At 46.9% G+C, this 19,618-nt stretch overlaps 1 protein-coding gene across 2 annotated transcripts in view; it reads right to left on the minus strand.

Moving 5' to 3' along the window:
* Nucleotides 1-308: 308 nt before the first annotated feature.
* The window catches only part of LOC144755038 (uncharacterized), a 446,749-nt gene continuing 427,439 nt past the window's right edge, over nt 309-19,618 (minus strand). For both annotated transcript variants that reach the window (XM_078643488.1, XM_078643489.1), the window contains one exon: nt 309-450. In XM_078643488.1, the coding sequence (XP_078499614.1) occupies nt 334-450 (117 nt within the window). In that variant the 3' untranslated portion in view covers nt 309-333. The remainder of the gene's footprint in view (nt 451-19,618) is intronic.

Raw genomic sequence — 19,618 nt, forward strand, 5'->3', positions numbered from 1 at the left:
AACATGCAGTATTTCACTTGCCTGATTATAGACTCGTGTAAACTGCCAAATGGAACAAGTATCTCATGTCCCTAATAATTCATTTGCATAACTGTTTCCTGGGCACACCTTAATCCTATCTGCTCCAGTAATATTCTGAACATGTGCCATTATGTTAATAACTTTAGAATGTGGAACCACAGGACACGTGCACATGCTTTTCAGTATCCTTCCTTGGTTATTTAAAAAGGTGCTGTTAGAAAATTAGTGCTTGATTTTGTTACACTGCATCAGAGCAGCAGCCTCTTACCTGAATCCTGATTCCAGCATTGGCATCTCTCCATTGACAACTCTTCACCCTTCAGCTCCGGTCTTCTTCTCCAGCATTTGCCTTCCATCCAGGGCTCCAGCAGTCTCAAGAGTTGGTTGTTTTCCGGCTCTCTTCTGCCAGATTACAAGATCCCGTAGTTCCTGTAATGGAAAAGCAACAGAAAAGAGACAAAAACATTTTAAAAGTCACTCTCTGTTCCATCGCATACTCATACAGTATACTGCAGAACAGAAACAGGTAAAACAAATCCTTTTTTTGTATTAGCACATGAGACTGGAAGTATTGTGTTTTAAGGCACTTGATAGGTTATGTTATTTACAAAGAGACATTACCTCCTTCAATCTAGGTGCATTTGACCAGTAGAAAGACGTATTTCCTCTAATAGCAGCACCATTAGGAAAGTGTACATTGAGACTATTTAGGTACTTGGGGGCAGATTTATGAAGGCCTTGCGCCGCCGGTGCGTCACTTTTACCCATGTTAAAAATGACGCACCGGCGGCGCAAGGCCTTCATAAATCTGCCCATTGGTTGCTTCTGTAATCTGCAAAAGACACTACCTTCACTCTCTGTACATTTGAACTTTGGAAAGCCATATTTCTTGTAATAGCACCATCCCTACAAAGTCAACCATGGAACTTATACAGGAATTGTGAATTCTAAAAGACATGTTACGGTATGGTGTGACTCAAAACTGAGATCAGGATTTATATGTTTAAGATTTGGATTGTGGTCAATTTTGATCTTGGTAACGTTTTGATAACCACTATAGATCTCCTGTTGTTTGCCACCTTAACCAATGGATCTATGTAGCTGTTCTTTGACAGGCATTCTGGCTATGTTTCTGGCGTATGAAAGCTAATATTAATACTACTCAAATTGTTCTCAGTTACGAAGTATTAACTGCACACTTCTCCTTACAGAATAAGCATCACCCTACATATACTCAGAGCCCCGTGATCCAGAACCCAGAGACAAGACGCTACCCTGACCTGACCCGACCAGATCTGACGCAAAGGCTCCACATCCTTGAAGAAGCTGCCATTTCTCTTTCTCATCCCACCCACCCTTCCTCTTGGGAGCTCTCGGGGGAGCAGTGTTTTTCATTGCCGCCCTGTTAGTTTTCACTGGGATTCGTGGAATAACATTGCCCCACCGGAACAGCCTGGTTTTCAGGTGAGTGGCTCGCAACAACAGGCTACAGAATGTTCTTCAAGAACATTAAAGTCTGCATTCTGTTCTCTGTGTAGTTATCACCTACTCCCCATAAACACAAAGGCTCTTTTCAGAGCCAACCCTTTTCCTGAAGACAGTCTTTTTGTTTTCAAATCCTTTTTTCTAATTTCTCACTCATATCCACTGAATAGCTTTGGATCCTCAGTCAAATAAGGGGTCTGCCTGCTTTCTTTTAATTTCAATGACTACAATTCAATTTTAATTCAGTTTAGTTTTTTGTAATAAGTCTAACACAAACTATTTCTCTCTCTAAGGCTTTCTTCAAGGTTCCAGTAAATTACCACCAACATAACTAAGAAATCCTTTACAAATATGCTCCAAAACACATTTTTACATAAAACAATAACTTCAAATTAACCTAAAACGTATAATAATTATCTATAATTAAATACAAATATATCACAATACCCAAAAATTAAACATACCCCCCAAACATAAATCGAAAACATACATAATTAAAAACACAAAAACAATAATTATTAAATATAATAATAGATAATAGATTTCAGGGGCGTTATAGTTAGTTGGACATTTCACTTGTACAAAACCATTGAAATTCCCCCGTTATAGTTAGTTCAGCTAACTATTAACTTGCGCGCCCGCAATGCACTGCTGAAGACGTCACATATTACATCACTCATGACATGGTCAGTGACATCACTGATGACATCTCAAATGACATCACAGATGACATCACTGATGACATCATCCTTGTGATAGAGTGACAGACCTTCTCTCACCCAAATATAAACTTTGATACACAAACTCAAAAATAGAAATTAACAGTTTCAAAACAATGGACATACCCCCACGGACCCGCCAGCTCCCAACGCCCTGCGGGAGCTGGCATTGCTTTTCCACAAGGAGAGCTGCATGTTAGCAATCTGCTTTGCTTCATTGAAGCGAGAGCAGGTTTCCCTGCTCTCGCTTCAACGAAGCAAAGCAGTTTGCAATGACAGGGCGCTGGGACTCGAGCGAGGATCCCGCCCTGTCATTGCAAACAGCAGTGTCCCAGGGGCAGGCACCCTGGGACACTGCAGGAGTCAGCCCTGGGGGGTGGCGCTCTCCAGGGCCATAACTGACCCGCGACCCCCCTCACAAGCAATGCACAGCCCCGGGGGGTGGTGGTCCCCGGGGCTTGGGGGTCTGTAACAGACCCCCAAATTAGAATATTAGTGCCCCGGGGAGGTGGCTTTCCCTGGGGCGTGTGGGGGGATTGGGCTCCTCCACATATTTTTTAACAAGCCCCCCACACAGGAAATGTAATTTTTTTTAAATCCCCGGGGGTGGCGGTCCCCGGGGCAGCAGGGGGCAATGTGCCCCTGTTAATTAATTAATGAAAGCCCCGGGATTGGCGGTCCCTGGGGCTTGGGGGGACCTTAGAGGCCCCCCCACAGATTAAAAAAGACGCCCCTGGGGTGGCAGTCCCTGGGGCTGCGGGGGGGCCTTGAGCTTCCCGCAAATATTTTTGAAAAGCCCCTGGGGTGGCGGTCCCTGGGGCAGTGTGGGGGGATTGGGCTCCCCCACATATTTTTTAACTGCCCCCGGGACCTGGCCCACCCGGGGCTTAAATTAAACAAAGCGCGGGAGGCAACGCTTCGTTTTTTTTATTTCGCGGCTGGATCCACGGATCCAGCATGCACCTCGTGATTTCTTTTTTTTTTAATGCTTTTTTTGGCCCTGGGGGTCAGGGTGTTTCTACCCTGCCCCCTGTTCTTGTTTTGCGCCTTTGTTTTTCTCTTTTCTTGTGCCCCGGTTCTAACTTTACTTTTAGTGAGGAACGCCTACTTTGCATGTCATTAGCGATAAATATCGCTGACATGCCAAGTGGCAAAAAATAGGGCGCTATTGCCAGTAAACTGTCGCTAACAGCTGTTAGCAACAGCTTGCTAATAGGGCAATGAAAATATCGCCGCTTCAGCGGCAAAAAGTGCCCATAACGCGGCGATACAGCTCTTGATATTATGCCCCATAGTGCCCAAAGTCCCCATATATGTAACAGGTCAACTGCCACCTATCCTCATTTTAAAAGCGTAATTGTATGCACTAAAAAAGCCACCAGCAATACCCAACCTGCTCCTAGAACATAGGACAACATACAACACCGACCATTTATAAATAAAACATAATGATGAATCCTTCCTTTTACATGACAAACTTAATCACGAAAAACAAATCCTAATTTTCTGTGCAGCTAACAATTTCATGAAACGTACCCAATACCAAACCTGGATGATGGATGGGACCTTCAAAATGTGTCCCAAACCATTTACTCCTGTATGCACCATATATGGTGAATATCAAAACACCAATATCCATTTCATGTATGCTTTACTCCCAAACAAACAATTAAAAAAATATAGCACCACACAGGCCTACAAGGCTGTTCTATCACTTTAATCTGGTGACACCTCCAAAAATCGACACTAAGGGCCTGATTATGAGTTGGATGATCCAACTGCTTGACTGCAGCAGCCCAAAAAAGACCACTGCTCCTGCAGTCTCCCTCCCACTGTATTATGAGCTTTCCGATGGGCCGGTGGTGTTCCTCCTGGTGGCTTTCCATGCCAAACGACGCATGTTTGTCTCTATTAACTGCACATGTGTCAAACATACACATATGTATGTGTAAAAATACCACCTACCTACTGGAGTCTGGCCCCTATGTGGCCAGTCCAGTCAATGGGTATATGGTACAAAATAACCTTACCTGGATTTCGGTGCCAACAGGGTTGTTTCAGTCAGTCAGTCAAAATCTTTATTCGGATTTCAAAAAAATCCATAAAAGCACAGTTTTTAAAATACAATTCAACATATTTAAAATTGCAGGTACACTAGATGCAATAGATGTGTATAAAGTGCATATTAGTACAATTACAAAGTCACATATTTCCATTATCTAAAATGCAAAGGAGGTCAATAATCATAAGGAGTACAAATAAATCAAGGGCATCCCATACTTCTATGAACATTAAAAATAACTTCTAGGAAAGTGCTTGTGCGGAATATGGCTTTAAATTGCACAGTTAAAAAGATTAAGCATGCTTTACACAAACCTTTAGGCAACGTTGTAGGTAACAGTGTTCTAACAGATCTAGTATTTACAATGCATAAAACTGTTATACGACGGTTTGGGACAATTAAAAGCCACTGAAAAACTACTGCCATTACTTAAATGGGGTCCTTTGCCCACTGGATTGTTGTCAATGCCCCGGGGACTAGGGGAAAGCATGTAGGACATATTAGGATAAAAATCATGTAGATTCCAGGTAGAAATAAGTCCATCGCCATTTTGAGATAGCCATGTCTGCATGTATGGCACAATGTGTCTGCTCCTAAATCGTATCAAGATCAAATCGCCCAAGATGTCTTTTTTAAGGGGTCAAAGCCAGCCCACCCTCCGGACACTTATTATTCGGCCATCAAGATGGTAGGGCAAGGGTCTGTTTTTGGACAGCCAGAACTTGACCTTGTTCATAAGTTCATGTTGTCTCTCAGCTTTACCTTTCGCTAGTTCAGGAACTCCAGAGAGAACAATTACAAAAGGGGCAGCTTCTGGAGGTAGATGAATATGGGTGGTACGCACATGTTTAAATGGAATCTGACGTGCTGTTGACAATTTCGGGGGGGCTTTGGGATTAATAGGCAACAAGGAGGTTGGAGTTGGCAATTGAATAGGCACCGCTTCATAAGGTGTGATCAGATTAGATGGGTTTGAAGGAGCAGTTGTCGGCGGGCATTGGGTTGTTGCAACATGGGTTGAGGATTTCAGGAGACATTCAACAGAGTTCTCCAACCCCGTCAGCTTCTCCCCCAACGTAGTGATTTTGTCCATCAAGGGGTGTATTAAAGATGTGATCAGGTGCTCGATCATAGTCAGAAAAGCCTGATGGGAGGATGGTGGTGAGTCGTCCAGGTTAGCAACAGGTGGCGAAATAAAGTACGAATTAATTAAAGATGGTATAGGACTTAAAGAAGGTTTATCAAGTTTGGGTGTTTTAGGAAGACTCCCATTGACTTTGTCCCCATCGAACTTCCTTTTGGCAGGTGTAGCCCTGGGAGGTATTTGTTGAGTATCAGGAAAGGATTTCAACTCCCTTAGACGTGGTGATAAGCGGCGGCATTTTAACGTGGGGGAAAGTACTGCTGGAACGTACTTAACCTTACACAGGCTATTTAAGTCCTCCAGCCATGAAAAACTGGAAGGAGAATGTGCAAATATATCATACGGGATTTTATCGGACATATCCCCTGTTTTGGGCTGAAGCATAGTTGAAGAAAGTACAAGTCGGAAAATTACCTCTAAACTGACAAAGGGGGTGGCCCGTCCCCGTCCTCCTAAGTCCGATGAGGGCCGTAGAGGGCCCGCCCTTTGCCCGGGCTTCGCCCGGCGTCCCGCGAAGCGGAGCAGAGCGCAGCTTTGAAGCACCTCCTGGCGCTCTGGTGACCTGTCAATGCAGCGCCGCCGCTGAGGCTGCCGGGAGATGTAGTCCCGGGGCGGCGGCGCTGTAGTCTGCAAGGAATGACTCCTGGCGGTGGCGGCTGCAGTGGGGGCCTCCTCGCCTCCCCCCTTCCTCAGGTAAGTGAGCCTGGTTATGTCCCCCCGCTCCGCCGAGCAGAGCGCAGCTTTGAAGCGCCTCCTGGCGCTCTGGTGACCTGTCAATGCAGCGCCGCCGCTGAGGCTGCCGGGAGATGTAGTCCCGGGGCGGCGGCGCTGTAGTCTGCAAGGAATGACTCCTGGCGGTGGCGGCTGCAGTGGGGGCCTCCTCGCCTCCCCCCTTCCTCAGGTAAGTGAGCCTGGTTATGTCCCCCCGCTCCGCCGAGCAGAGCGCAGCTTTGAAGCGCCTCCTGGCGCTCTGGTGACCTGTCAATGCAGCGCCGCCGCTGAGGCTGCCGGGAGATGTAGTCCCTGGGCGGCGGCGCTGTAGTCTGCAAGGAATGACTCCTGGCGGTGGCGGCTGCAGTGGGGGCCTCCTTGCCTCCCCCAACAGGGTTGTTTTAATTAGAGTAAAGATGGTACTGTGCACAGGGGACCTGGAAAAAGGGATCAACGTTGGAGTCTGATGGGAAGAACAGAAAATGGGTGAGTATGTACCCCAAAATCTTCTATTCTGCCCACTCAAAGAAGGCAATCCCACCGTCACGGTCGGTTCGTCAGAAAGCCCACTCATAATTCTGATGGCAGTGAACTTCTCTGTACCACCCTATGACTGCTGCTTTCCATTGACCTCCATTGCTGGGGTCTGCGACTGGCTGGCGGTGTCCGCAGTTCACGGCAGTCTTTCCAAAAGCAATACAACAATCTCATAGCCAATTTAATTTCAAAATCAAAAGAATTATATCACTAGCTTACTTCCATTTCACAGAGGTGGTCAACCACTATGATTTACTAAAGCCCTTTCTACCACCAAAATGAAGACAAACTTAGGGCCTCATTTCAATTGGTGATCTTCCAGCAGGAGTGCTGCTTTGGTGGTCCCTGGAAGGCCACCGAGCCGTCGGCTTTACCGCTTGCCAGATTATAAGAGTAATCCAGGGTTGGGGGTGCAGTGGTGTTGTGGCAGTGGGAATGTTTAGCTCATAGGGGAGCCTTAAAAGCTTACCACCACCGTGACAACACCACCAGCATATCCGTGCACTGTATGGCATGCACCAACTCAGATGCATGGACCAGCCTCAGTTGATCAAAACTGACGCGTTGAAGCCTTCAACTCTTTCTTTGCCCAAGGTACTTTTTTAGCATACCCTGCCTGGGTTCTGTAGCTGGCCTGCCTTCCATCGTGGTCGGCCTGAACTTTGGATTTGCATCAGTCCCTCGTGACCTCATGTAACATTTTTACCGCTAGTGACTTCGAAGCACTGTTTTTCTTTAGAAATTCATTTGTTGACTTGTACTTATTAGATTGTTGTTGTCTTGGTCGTGTTTTACTTAAATAAATATTCTCTATTTTTCTAAACGGGTATGGAGTCTTTGGTGTTGTTTTCACTCTGTTAATGTAATTAAAATTTGCACAAATACTCTACACATTCCCTCTTAAGTAAGCCTAACTGTGCTGTTCCAAGCTCCCACAGGTTAATTTAGGTTATGTATTTCACTTACCCTGACTGTAATTCTGGCTCCTACTTAGACAGGCCATGGCTTGGCAGTTCGGGCTGGACTGTTCCCATCAGGCACAGGGTCAGACTGATTTGCATATGGCCATGTATGAACTGGGGTGGCAGAGTGGGCTAAAGAACGGTGATGGATTAAACCCAGATCAGTTGACTGGGGGTGAGTGCTTGCATTGTCAACGCTCCGTCCATCATTTCCTTTGTTTTTTCTTTGTTCGCCATAAGTTGGCAGGGTATGCTCAGACGTGAGTCCCTTGCTCACTTTGCCACTGGATTCAAGCAAGCCAGGCTGAAGACGGCTGAAATGCCAGAAACCAGTCCTCGGTAGCTTGTTTCCGGTCCAGCGAAGGCATGGCTTGGCAGTTCGGGCTGGACTGTTCCCATCAGGCACAGGGTCAGACTGATTTGCATATGGCCATGTCTGAACTGGGGTGGCAGAGTGGGCTAAAGAACGGTGATGGATTAAACCCAGATCAGTTGACTGGGAGTGAGTGCTTGTATTGTCAACGCTCTGTCCATCATTTCCTTTGTTTTTTTTTGTTCGCCATAAGTTGGCAGGGTATGCTCAGACGTGAGTCCCTTGCTCACTTTGCCACTGGATTCAAGCAAGCCGGGCTGAAGACGGCTGAAATGCCAGAAACCGGTCCTCGGTAGCTTGTATCCGGTCCAGGGAAGGCATGGCTTGGCAGTTCGTGCTGGACTGTTCCCGTCAGGCACGGGGTCAGACTGATTTGCATATGGCCATGTCTGAACTGGGGTGGCAGAGTGGGCTAAAGAACGGTGATGGATTAAACCCAGATCAGTTGACTGGGGGTGAGTGCTTGTATTGTAAACGCTCCGTCCATCATTTCCTTTGGTTTTTCTTTGTTCGCCATAAGTTGGCAGGGTATGCTCAGACGTGAGTCCCTTGCTCACTTTGCCACTGGATGCAAGCCAGCCGGGCTGAAGACGGCTGAAATGCCAGAAACCGGTCCTCGGTAGCTTGTTTCCGGTCCAGGGAAGGCATGGGTTGGCAGTTCGGGCTGGACTGTTCCCATCAGGCACAGGGTCAGACTGATTTGCATATGGCCATGTCTGAACTGGGGTGGCAGAGTGGGCTAAAGAACGGTGATGGATTAAACCCAGATCAGTTGACTGGGGGTGAGTGCTTGTATTGTCAACGCTCCGTCCATCATTTCCTTTGGTTTTTCTTTGTTCGTCATAAGTTGGCAGGGTATGCTCAGACGTGAGTCCCTTGCTCTCTTTGCCACTGGATTCAAGCAAGCCGGACTGAAGACGGCTGAAATGCCAGAAACCGGTCCTCGGTAGCTTGTTTCCGGTCCAGGGAAGGCATGGCTGGGCAGTTGGGGCTGGATTGTTTCCATCAGGCACAGGGTCAGACTGATTTGCATATGGCCATGTCTGAACTGGGGTGGCAGAGTGGGCTAAAGAACGGTGATGGATTAAACCCAGATCAGTTGACTGGGGGTGAGTGCTTGCATTGTCAACGCTCCGTCCATCATTTCCTTTGGTTTTTCTTTGTTCGCCATAAGTTGGCAGGGTATGCTCAGACGTGAGTCCCTTGCTCTCTTTGCCACTGGATTCAAGCAAGCCAGGCTGAAGACGGCTGAAATGCCAGAAACCGGTCCTCGGTAGCTTGTTTCCGGTCCAGGGAAGGCATGGCTTGCCAGTTCGGGCTGGACTGTTCCCATCAGGCACAGGGTCAGACTGATTTGCATATGGCCATGTCTGAACTGGGGTGGCAGAGTGGGCTAAAGAACGGTGATGGATTAAACCCAGATCAGTTGACTGGTGGTGAGTGCTTGTATTGTCAACGCTCCGTCCATCATTTCCTTTGGTTTTTCTTTGTTCGCCATAAGTTGGCAGGGTATGCTCAGACGTGAGTCCCTTGCTCACTTTGCCACTGGATTCAAGCAAGCCGGGCTGAAGACGGCTGAAATGCCAGAAACCGGTCCTCGGTAGCTTGTTTCCGGTCCAGGGAAGGCATGGCTTGGCAGTTCGGGCTGGACTGTTCCCATCAGGCACAGGGTCAGACTGATTTGCATGAATGTATGACATTACAACGCATGCTTTTAACACGCATGCTGTTACAACGCAGGTTTTACTACGTATACCATTACAACGCATTACACTTGGGGGTGCTGGATAGTGAATAGTTTAATTTACTATTCCAACTCCAGTCCCAGTGGACACTAGGGAAGGTGTTGGACAGTAAATTAAACTTATTCCCTATCCTAGAGCGCCCCCCAGTGTAATGCGTTGTAATGGTATGCGTAGTAAAACCTGCGTTGTAACAGCACTGCGTGGTAAAAGATGCGTTGTAAAGGATAATTACCGATTTGCATATGGCCATGTATGAACTGGGGTGGCAGAGTGGGCTAAAGAACGGTGATGGATTAAACCCAGATCAGTTGACTGGGGGTGAGTGCTTGTATTGTCAACGCTCCGTCCATCATTTCCTTTGGTTTTTCTTTGTTCGCCATAAGTTGGCAGGGTATGCTCAGACGTGAGTCCCTTGCTCACTTTGCCACTGGATTCAAGCCAGCCGGGCTGAAGACGGCTGAAATGCCAGAAACCAGTCCTCGGTAGCTTGTTTCCGGTCCAGCGAAGGCATGGCTTGGCAGTTCGGGCTGGACTGTTCCCATCAGGCACAGGGTCAAACTGATTTGCATATGGCCATGTCTGAACTGGGGTGGCAGAGTGGGCTAAAGAACGGTGATGGATTAAACCCAGATCAGTTGACTGGGGGTGAGTGCTTGTATTGTCAACGCTCCGTCCATCATTTCCTTTGTTTTTTTTTGTTCGCCATAAGTTGGCAGGGTATGCTCAGACGTGAGTCCCTTGCTCACTTTGCCACTGGATTCAAGCAAGCCGGGCTGAAGACGGCTGAAATGCCAGAAACCGGTCCTCGGTAGCTTGTATCCGGTCCAGGGAAGGCATGGCTTGGCAGTTCGTGCTGGACTGTTCCCGTCAGGCACGGGGTCAGACTGATTTGCATATGGCCATGTCTGAACTGGGGTGGCAGAGTGGGCTAAAGAACGGTGATGGATTAAACCCAGATCAGTTGACTGGGGGTGAGTGCTTGTATTGTCAATGCTCCGTCCATCATTTCCTTTGGTTTTTCTTTGTTCGCCATAAGTTGGCAGGGTATGCTCAGACGTGAGTCCCTTGCTCACTTTGCCACTGGATTCAAGCAAGCCGGGCTGAAGACGGCTGAAATGCCAGAAACCGGTCCTCGGTAGCTTGTTTCCGGTCCAGGGAAGGCATGGCTTGGCAGTTCGGGCTGGACTGTTCCCATCAGGCACAGGGTCAGACTGATTTGCATATGGCCATGTCTGAACTGGGGCGGCGTAGTGGGCTAAAGAACGGTGATGGATTAAACCCAGATCAGTTGACTGGGGGTGAGTGCTTGTATTGTCAACGCTCCGTCCATCATTTCCTTTGGTTTTTCTTTGTTCGCCATAAGTTGGCAGGGTATGCTCAGACGTGAGTCCCTTGCTCACTTTGCCACTGGATGCAAGCCAGCCGGGCTGAAGACGGCTGAAATGCCAGAAACCAGTCCTCGGTAGCTTGTTTCCGGTCCAGGGAAGGCATGGGTTGGCGGTTCGGGCTGGACTGTTCCCATCAGGCACAGGGTCAGACTGATTTGCATATGGCCATATCTGAACTGGGGTGGCAGAGTGGGCTAAAGAACGGTGATGGATTAAACCCAGATCAGTTGACTGGGGGTGAGTGCTTGTATTGTCAACGCTCCGTCCATCATTTCCTTTGGTTTTTCTTTGTTCGTCATAAGTTGGCAGGGTATGCTCAGACGTGAGTCCCTTGCTCACTTTGCCACTGGATTCAAGCAAGCCGGGCTGAAGACGGCTGAAATGCCAGAAACCGGTCCTTGGTAGCTTGTTTCTGGTCCAGGGAAGGCATGGCTTGGCAGTTCGGACTGGACTGTTCCCATCAGGCACAGGGTCAGATTGATTTGCATATGGCCATGTCTGAACTGGGGTGGCAGAGTGGAATAAAGAACGGTGATGGATTAAACCCAGATCAGTTGACTGGGGGTGAGTGCTTGTATTGTCAACGCTCCGTCCATCATTTCCTTTTGTTTTTCTTTGTTCGCCATAAGTTGGCAGGGTATGCTCAGACGTGAGTCCCTTGCTCTCTTTGCCACTGGATTCAAGCAAGCCGGGCTGAAGACGGCTGAAATGCCAGAAACCGGTCCTCGGTAGCTTGTTTCCGGTCCAGGGAAGGCATGGCTGGGCAGTTGGGGCTGGACTGTTTCCATCAGGCACAGGGTCAGACTGATTTGCATATGGCCATGTCTGAACTGGGGTGGCAGAGTGGGCTAAAGAACGGTGATGGATTAAACCCAGATCAGTTGACTGGGGGTGAGTGCTTGTATTGTCAACGCTCCGTCCATCATTTCCTTTGGTTTTTCTTTGTTCGTCATAAGTTGGCAGGGTATGCTCAGACGTGAGTCCCTTGCTCACTTTGCCACTGGATTCAAGCAAGCCGGGCTGAAGATGGCTGAAATGCCAGAAACCGGTCCACGGTAGCTTGTACCTGGTCCAGGGAAGGCATGGCTTGGCAGTGCGGGCTGGACTGTTCCCGTCAGGCACGGGTCAGACTGATTTGCATATGGGCATGTCTGAACTGGGGTGGCAGAGTGGGCTAAAGAACGGTGATGGATTAAACCCAGATCAGTTGACTGGGGGTGAGTGCTTGTATTGTCAACGCTCCGTCCATCATTTCCTTTGCTTTTTCTTTGTATACTTTTCCAACCAGAAATCTCACTTTCTAACACTTTTGATCAGAGGTGAGTATATGAATATTGTTTGTGCAGTACCTTACAGTAATTTGGTGTACACTGTTATCTGTATCTAGACTAATTCAAATCAATTGTCTCTGATCCCCATTTTCATTTTTTTCCTACTCTCTTCAATTGGCATTTCTAATTGTACAATCCGCTCTATTTGGCAATTTTGCTTTCTATTCTAAATCATGTCTCTGATTGGAGATTTGAGTTGTTGTAGTTAGAGAAGTACACAGTATAGCAACACAATGATTTTTGCAAGGATTTTGATGTTTCTACACAAGACCTCACTAAGAAGGTGGAGATTCAAAAGGTGCTGAGGACCTTGATAGAATCTAGGGATGCAGTACTTCAGATCCCTAAGGAGGGCGATGATATGGAGATAGCGGATGATGAGGAGTAGGACGAAAATTTAGTGGAGAATATGGGAGTACCAGTGGGCCAGGGGGCTGATACGTTGCAAAGAGCACTGGTTCCCCTAGACCAGGGAGCAGCGTGTCCTTCAAAGGTCTGTCTCCAGAGGAGCTGGCAGACAAGATGGAGGAGAGGAATTTCAAATTGGAGCTGGCTAAGCTCAAATTGGAGAAGATGAAGGCCTTGGAGGAACAGAAACAGACCTTGGCTGAGCAAAAATTGGCCATAGAGGAAAATCGATGATGTTGGTTCAGGAGTTGAGCTTGAGAGAGCTTGACATCAAGGCCAGACAGGTGAATTCCAGCAGTGGTTGTTGACAGCAATGCTTCTGTGCCCTCAGACAGAAGGGACCATATACCCAAGGATCTAGGGTCTGATTTTGTGGTGGAATTCCACAGAGAGAGATGATTTCAGGCCTAGGAATTTGCACTCCAAATGCACCAGGTCCCTGAGGCAGATTGGGGGGCTAGTCTTTGCATACATATCCCTAGTGAGAGGAGGACACTCTACTGGCCTAGAAGAGAGTTACAGGATGATTTAGCCCCCAATGAGGTAGCCCCTAATTTTAACGTTTGGTCTGACCCCAGAGAAATATAGGCTGAAATTGATGGATAGTCAGAAGATTTCCCACAAGATCACGTTTATCGTGTGGATTCCTTTTGCAAGGCACTGGATGGTTGGGTGAAGGGCAGTGAGGTAAAATATTACCTGGGGCTGTATAATTCTTTTGCAATAGAGCATATGTTCAGTCTTTGTTTTCCAGATCTGTGCCAACACCTTTTTGATAGCAAGCTCACTGGCTACAGAGAGTTTTGCTAAGGAGGGGTACGGCTGGGTCAGCACCAGGATGTACTAGAAGGTATCTGAGAGGATCACCACAAGGTTGGTCAGGCGCCCCAACAGCAGGAGGAGGGAGGGGCAAAAAGAGAAAGGAGTTATATTAAGGGCCCCAAGCTAGTTCTGTAGGTTCAGGTTCCCAGCCCCCTGCTGAAAAGAAGAAATGGTACCCTGCCAGTATGCCTGCAGGGAAGGTTCAGGAGAAGTGACATGAGTACCAGCAGCAAGAGCATTACAAATTGGATGCCAAGTGTCCCAAGTTGACAGAGTCCCCCATTGGTGGGTAGTCACTTGGGTTAGCTAGTGTAGCTCTTGGGGAGGAGATGGCCCCAGATAGTGCTGGGGAGAGTGTACAGTTAATCCTAGTGACCCTGGGTGATGGAGAGATGGTACAGAAAACCTATATGCCTGACAACACGAGAAAGTACAGTCAATGGGAATCCATCAGTGGGTAGAGAGTAGAGGCTCTGAGAGACACAGGAGCCAGTATGACTACCATCAGGTGTCATCTAGTGTCTTCAGAGCAGGTAGACCAAAACACATTCCACCAAGTTGTTTCTGCTGACAACCATCAGAGCTACTATCCCGAGGCTATGGTTCCCTTCGGGTTCCCTTGGAGTGGGGGGGTCTCAGTTCTGTTGAAGGTAACTGTGAGTTCCTCCATGCCCGTGAACTTGGAGCATCCCATCTGAAAGGAGGTGGCATTAAGGTCACACTTGGTGATGATAGGGTGGAAGAGGGGAGCAAACCTCTCCATGACCACCTGTCTACCAAGGAGCAGGATAGATCTTGTGCGCGTTGCGTATTTCCGTTTCCGGGCGCTATTGGCAATCTCGCGTTGTGTGCGGCGCGCTATTACGAGTTTGCGTGTGTTTTTGCGTGCTCGCGGGGGAAATATCGCTTACCCACGCGGTCCTCAATGGGCGCGGCCATCTTGTTTTTCATTCATTGCTATGGTTCTGGGCCTGGCTTTTCTATCCTCTTGTAATCTTTCCAATCCTTTGTTTCTTTTAACTTTTTTTTGCTCTTTTTTGCTTATTATCTATCTCTCTATTTGTCTAGATCTGCATTTTGTGTTTTTTTCTACCTTTTGTTATTCTAATAACTACTTTTTTTGTTTAGCTCTCTCTTTTATTGTATTTATTTCTTTCCCTCTATTCTTTTCTTCTTTTGGCCAGGACCATGGCAAAAGGAGCCGGCAAGGCAAAGGGGAAGGGTCCCGCACCCCGTAGCCAGCTCCCTTGCGGGCGATTGAGGGGAGTTGATGTAGTGGCCAGGGAGGTTTTTACCGAGGTGGAGGTGGCCACCCTGATATTTTTTGTTCAGCACGACCTCCCTAAGACCTTGGTAGCAGGGGGCAGGCCCGGTAAAGGGTATGGCCGCCAGGAGCATCAGCAGCGGTGGTATAAGGTGTGCCGGGCCATGCAGAGGGAGTCGGGGGTCCGGCGCACCTATGACCAAGCGACGCACCGGTGGGCCGACGTCCTCAACCGGGAGCAGGACCTGCTCCACCTGCTAGGTGTGAAGAGCCCTGGCCTTGGTGAGTAGCTATTTAATAACTACTTTGTATTCTTCTGCTCTGTGTTATATTGCTAATATATGTTTTTCCCGAAAAGCAAGAATGCTGCAGATTCGATTACATTGCAGGTAAATTAATGTTTAAATAGCTTCTGTGATTGCAGGTGCTCGCCTGCTCAGTGGCGTTGCTACTATGCTTACTTGTTTGCAACTTTGTGCTCATTTGAGAGCAGAACTGCATAATGCTAGAGAGACTAGAGACTTAAGTCTAGTCCTTCCTTTGTACTCCTGCTGCCACTAAGAAGAAGAAATAGTGATGGATTGATAGGTTGAGTATATTATGACTTGTTATTAGTAGTAGGACATTTTTTAGTGCTCTGCAATCATGATGACGACTGTGTCTGTCACGTCGCGTGCTGCTGAGTGCTGGCAGTCGCAGTAGAACCTTTTTGTTGTTGGTTTCGTTAGTGATTTACATAACTTTCCGAGTAGACATTCTGCGAATCCAGCAATACTGTACTAGTATCCTCCTAGTTGACCAGATCAGATAGGTCAATACATGTAGTGCAATTGTTGCTAATTTGTTTCCCCGAGATAATTTTAGATTGTGGTCAAAAATATCAAATATTTCAAAAAAACAATCATCCATGTTGTGTTTCTTTATTTCATGATCATCAGCACCTCCCAGGGGCAAGGTGACTAGCACCATTGAGACTCCGGTGGAAGAAGGTGGACAGTCACAGGATCGGTCCCTTGCAGGCTCTCTGCTGGCCCCAGTAAGTTGTTCTATTGTTATATTAATACTTCTACTTCCCTAACTTTTACAGCTCCTATTATTTACAAACTGTTTTCTAATTCTATTTTTTACAAAATAGTCTTTGATCTTCTTCTAATCTAGACTACTTTCTACATTCTTATCCGGCCTCTACCATCACTCTCTGTGCTACTACTATTTATGATTATGAGTCGGTCTGTGTAGGTAGGTAAGCTTGCCCAGTCGGCAAACGATGTTAAACAAATCTCTGATCCAGCAATAGCTCTAGGCACTGAGTGCAGTCATCTGGGTTGCCCTTGCTGTCTATTCCAGTCATCTTAATGTAAGTGCTTTGACACTTTCCAACAACAAAATGTCATTGTTTACACCAAGTAAAAGGTAGCAGTTGCCTTTTTGATTTGAGAGGAGCACATCCCATACTGCTAGTGTTTCAGGGACTATTCTGCACACAAAGAAGTATGGACAAGATAAATAGGACATTGTTGATGATAGGTGCAGTTCGACTTTCGACATACCTCAGTCCGAACAGAAGTTGAACCCCCAATCCCCTGACCGACTATCTAGTGTGTCTGACCAATGATTTTACGACCCAGAAGAACAAAAGAAGACTACCGCCGAGTCCCGGCCTATCTGAGTCACTGAAACATGACTGCCAAGTGCAGTAGTTCAAACCTTTCCGTTCACTCACTCGTGAAAAAAAACACACAGTGTTTGTTAGTTTTAAAGTTTTATTTTCAATTAAGAAATGAAAAAATCATTTCTTTATTTTTAATAGTGTAGTATTCGGAGCAAGCACTGCTGATAGATGACGTTAAAGTTTAAACAACATTCCCATGAATCAAATTACTTTAACATAATAGTTAACAGACACATGAAATTATTAGAATAACTGTGCGGGAGCCCCCACCTTCTTTAAAGTACTTAAAGTACTGCTGGTGATGACTTACTAGTAGTTGGTGAATCGTCCTGTTGGCAGAAGGGCAATGTAATCGTCTTTCTGTAATTAGAAAAATAGTGCACGTTAAGCAAGCATTCATCAGTTGTCCTAAGAAGTGTAGCATTTAAAGGAATAAGCATATAAAAATTTAACACCCTCCCCAAAACCGTTACTTTTTTTCAATCCCAGTAATAAAAAATGTGTTATGTAACATTTTCTTCCACTACGAGACGAAATAGGGGGTTGTGTATGGCATCTGAAAATATGACATGTTTTTTCTAGACGTCACAACATCTGATGACCACAAGTGCCGGGGCCAGCAGTGCGGAGGGCTCCACTCAAGGGGCGGATGCGGCGGCCCCACCAGGAGGAGCTGGGGGGGAAGGCTCAGCGGCGGCAGACGGTGGTAAGTTATTATACTCCTTACTTATTGAAATTTTCAGTAGGCTCGCAAAGGAGTGTATGATGTACTGTACAGTACACAGTACACTAGTGCAAGTACACTGTACTGTTAAAAACAGTTACTAATTTAGAACTACTTTTTTGGCTATCACGGAGAAGACAGTCAACCTTGACTTGTAATAGCATTAGCGGCGGTACTTCTCGGGTAAGCAATGGCCCCTCTATTTGACTTCAACTCAGCTGGCAAACTTTTATCGTGAAGCCAAGTCATATCAGATGTACTATAGGGATGTGAAGAACGAAAAGTGAAAGAATGGTGAAACGAAGGACGAGCGAGTCTTAACATTTATGACTGTAAAGAATGGTGTTTTTGAATGCAAGTCAAGAGAAGAAGACAATGGTTTCCAAAATATAATGAAAAGGGTGTTAGTTGGTTGTTGAGAAAAAGAAAACTTGGTACATAGTGTGGAGTGGTGTGGCTCAATGGTTAGAGGCAGCAGACCTGTAAGCAGAGAACAGCCCGGGACCAGGGTTCAATTCCCGACGCGGCAGGGTCTTGGACCAGGGTCAACGGACTCGATAATTCTCGCCTCAGTGCCTACTCTAACCAGGGAACACACTCGGCAACTCTGGGCATTAAGCTTGCCTCATCTCTACAACGGCCCCCCACAGACGTCGGGGATGCCTGGTTTCACTCTGGAGATACCCAGAAAAGGGACCATCTCACAGAGAAAACCAGGACGGGTTCCCCAGCGGTCTACAGCGCCAGGACACTCGGGTAGAGTAACAGTGCGCTTTACAAGTATCCCACATTTACATTTACATTTACATTTGAGACATTAAGAAGAATGATAGACGTACTTTGGAAGCCTGGATGTTATCTTCTTTTTCCTCATCGATAGCAGAGGTGTATGATGTAGTAGAGCAGACGCTGAGTGGATGAAGATTATTACTTTGAGCAGCAAGTCCGTGCCGGAGTAGCAAAGCTGAGGAAATCCAAATACTAGAATTTGTGATTGTTCACAAATACTCCCTGCCTTGACTAACAGTACAGTACTTTACTTTGCAAGCAGAGTATCTATTGTGTATGGATTGTATAGTTGACAACATTATATCAAGTCAAGTCCTTTCCTCCGCCAATTATGGGTACCACACTCACTCCCTATGTTAATAATTTTATTTCAGCTGTGTCATGGGTGGACTATCGCTGTAGTTCACTCAATCTATCAAAACAAAGCACCTAAAAGCATTCATCATATAACCAAAGATCATGTGATTGGCAGGATAATGATATATGATCAGAATTGAATAATCTTCATTCTTCTTTTGTAGTAGTCAACTCAAGCCCCGGGGGGGCGGTGCGAAAGATATCATTACATTGAGCAGTAGCCCTTGATGTAACCGAGTATGGCCAGTGGCAGAGCCACCCCTATAGAAAAGTAAAAGCTTCCTATCCCCAACTGCAGGTACTGCTTAAAGTACTGCAAGTCTGCGTCATCATGGCTTGTGTCTGTTTTTCTTGGGTGCAAGCTGAGTAAGCTGCCACAAGTTCACGTACCAGTAATTTCTTTTGCAAAACAAGAGAAAAAACCAGAAGACTTTTTTTAGTACTCTCTGACTATGTATGTATTAGTGAGTCCATCTTTAGTCCTGCTAGTGGAATTCCTGAAACTCCCAGTAATGTCACAGGCGTACAAAGCCGGCGGAAAGATACATGCCAAAATGTTATACTGTGTTTGCTACTTGCTGGTGTTACTGAGAGTCAACTTTCCGTTGAATTATTTTGACTTTATGTTAAAGACTATTGGCTACAGTATTTTTCTTTCTTTCTTGGTTCATATAGATGCTACTCCGAAAAAGCTCACCCGAAAGGAGATGGCTGTCCGGGCCAGGGCCCATAAGCTGGAGGCTATTTGTGCCGAGTATCGGTGGCTGTGGGCTCTGGAGCAGGAGGAGGAGACAGCCACCACTGCATTCTCCTCCAGTGCCCCCGTGTCCACCAGCCAGAAGCCTCCAGCCAAACGGAGCCGTGGCCCGACATCCTCCCGCCGCCTCCACACAGCAGCAACACAATCAGCTGCCCCCCCCAGAGCCTGGATGGTACGTCAGTGCCGCCTCCGTAAAAGAGTGGAGTACCTGGAGCGGTTGGCCGAAAAACATCAGCGCCAGCTCTGGGACCTCCGCAAAGAGCTGCGGGACGTGCAGCAACAGCTGTCCACACTACGCTACCGGAGGAAGTGACTGTCCCTTGCCCCTTTTTTAAAGACTGTTG

Source organism: Lissotriton helveticus, chromosome 5_1, assembly GCF_964261635.1.
Source record: "Lissotriton helveticus chromosome 5_1, aLisHel1.1, whole genome shotgun sequence".
Lineage (NCBI taxonomy): Eukaryota > Metazoa > Chordata > Amphibia > Caudata > Salamandridae > Lissotriton > Lissotriton helveticus.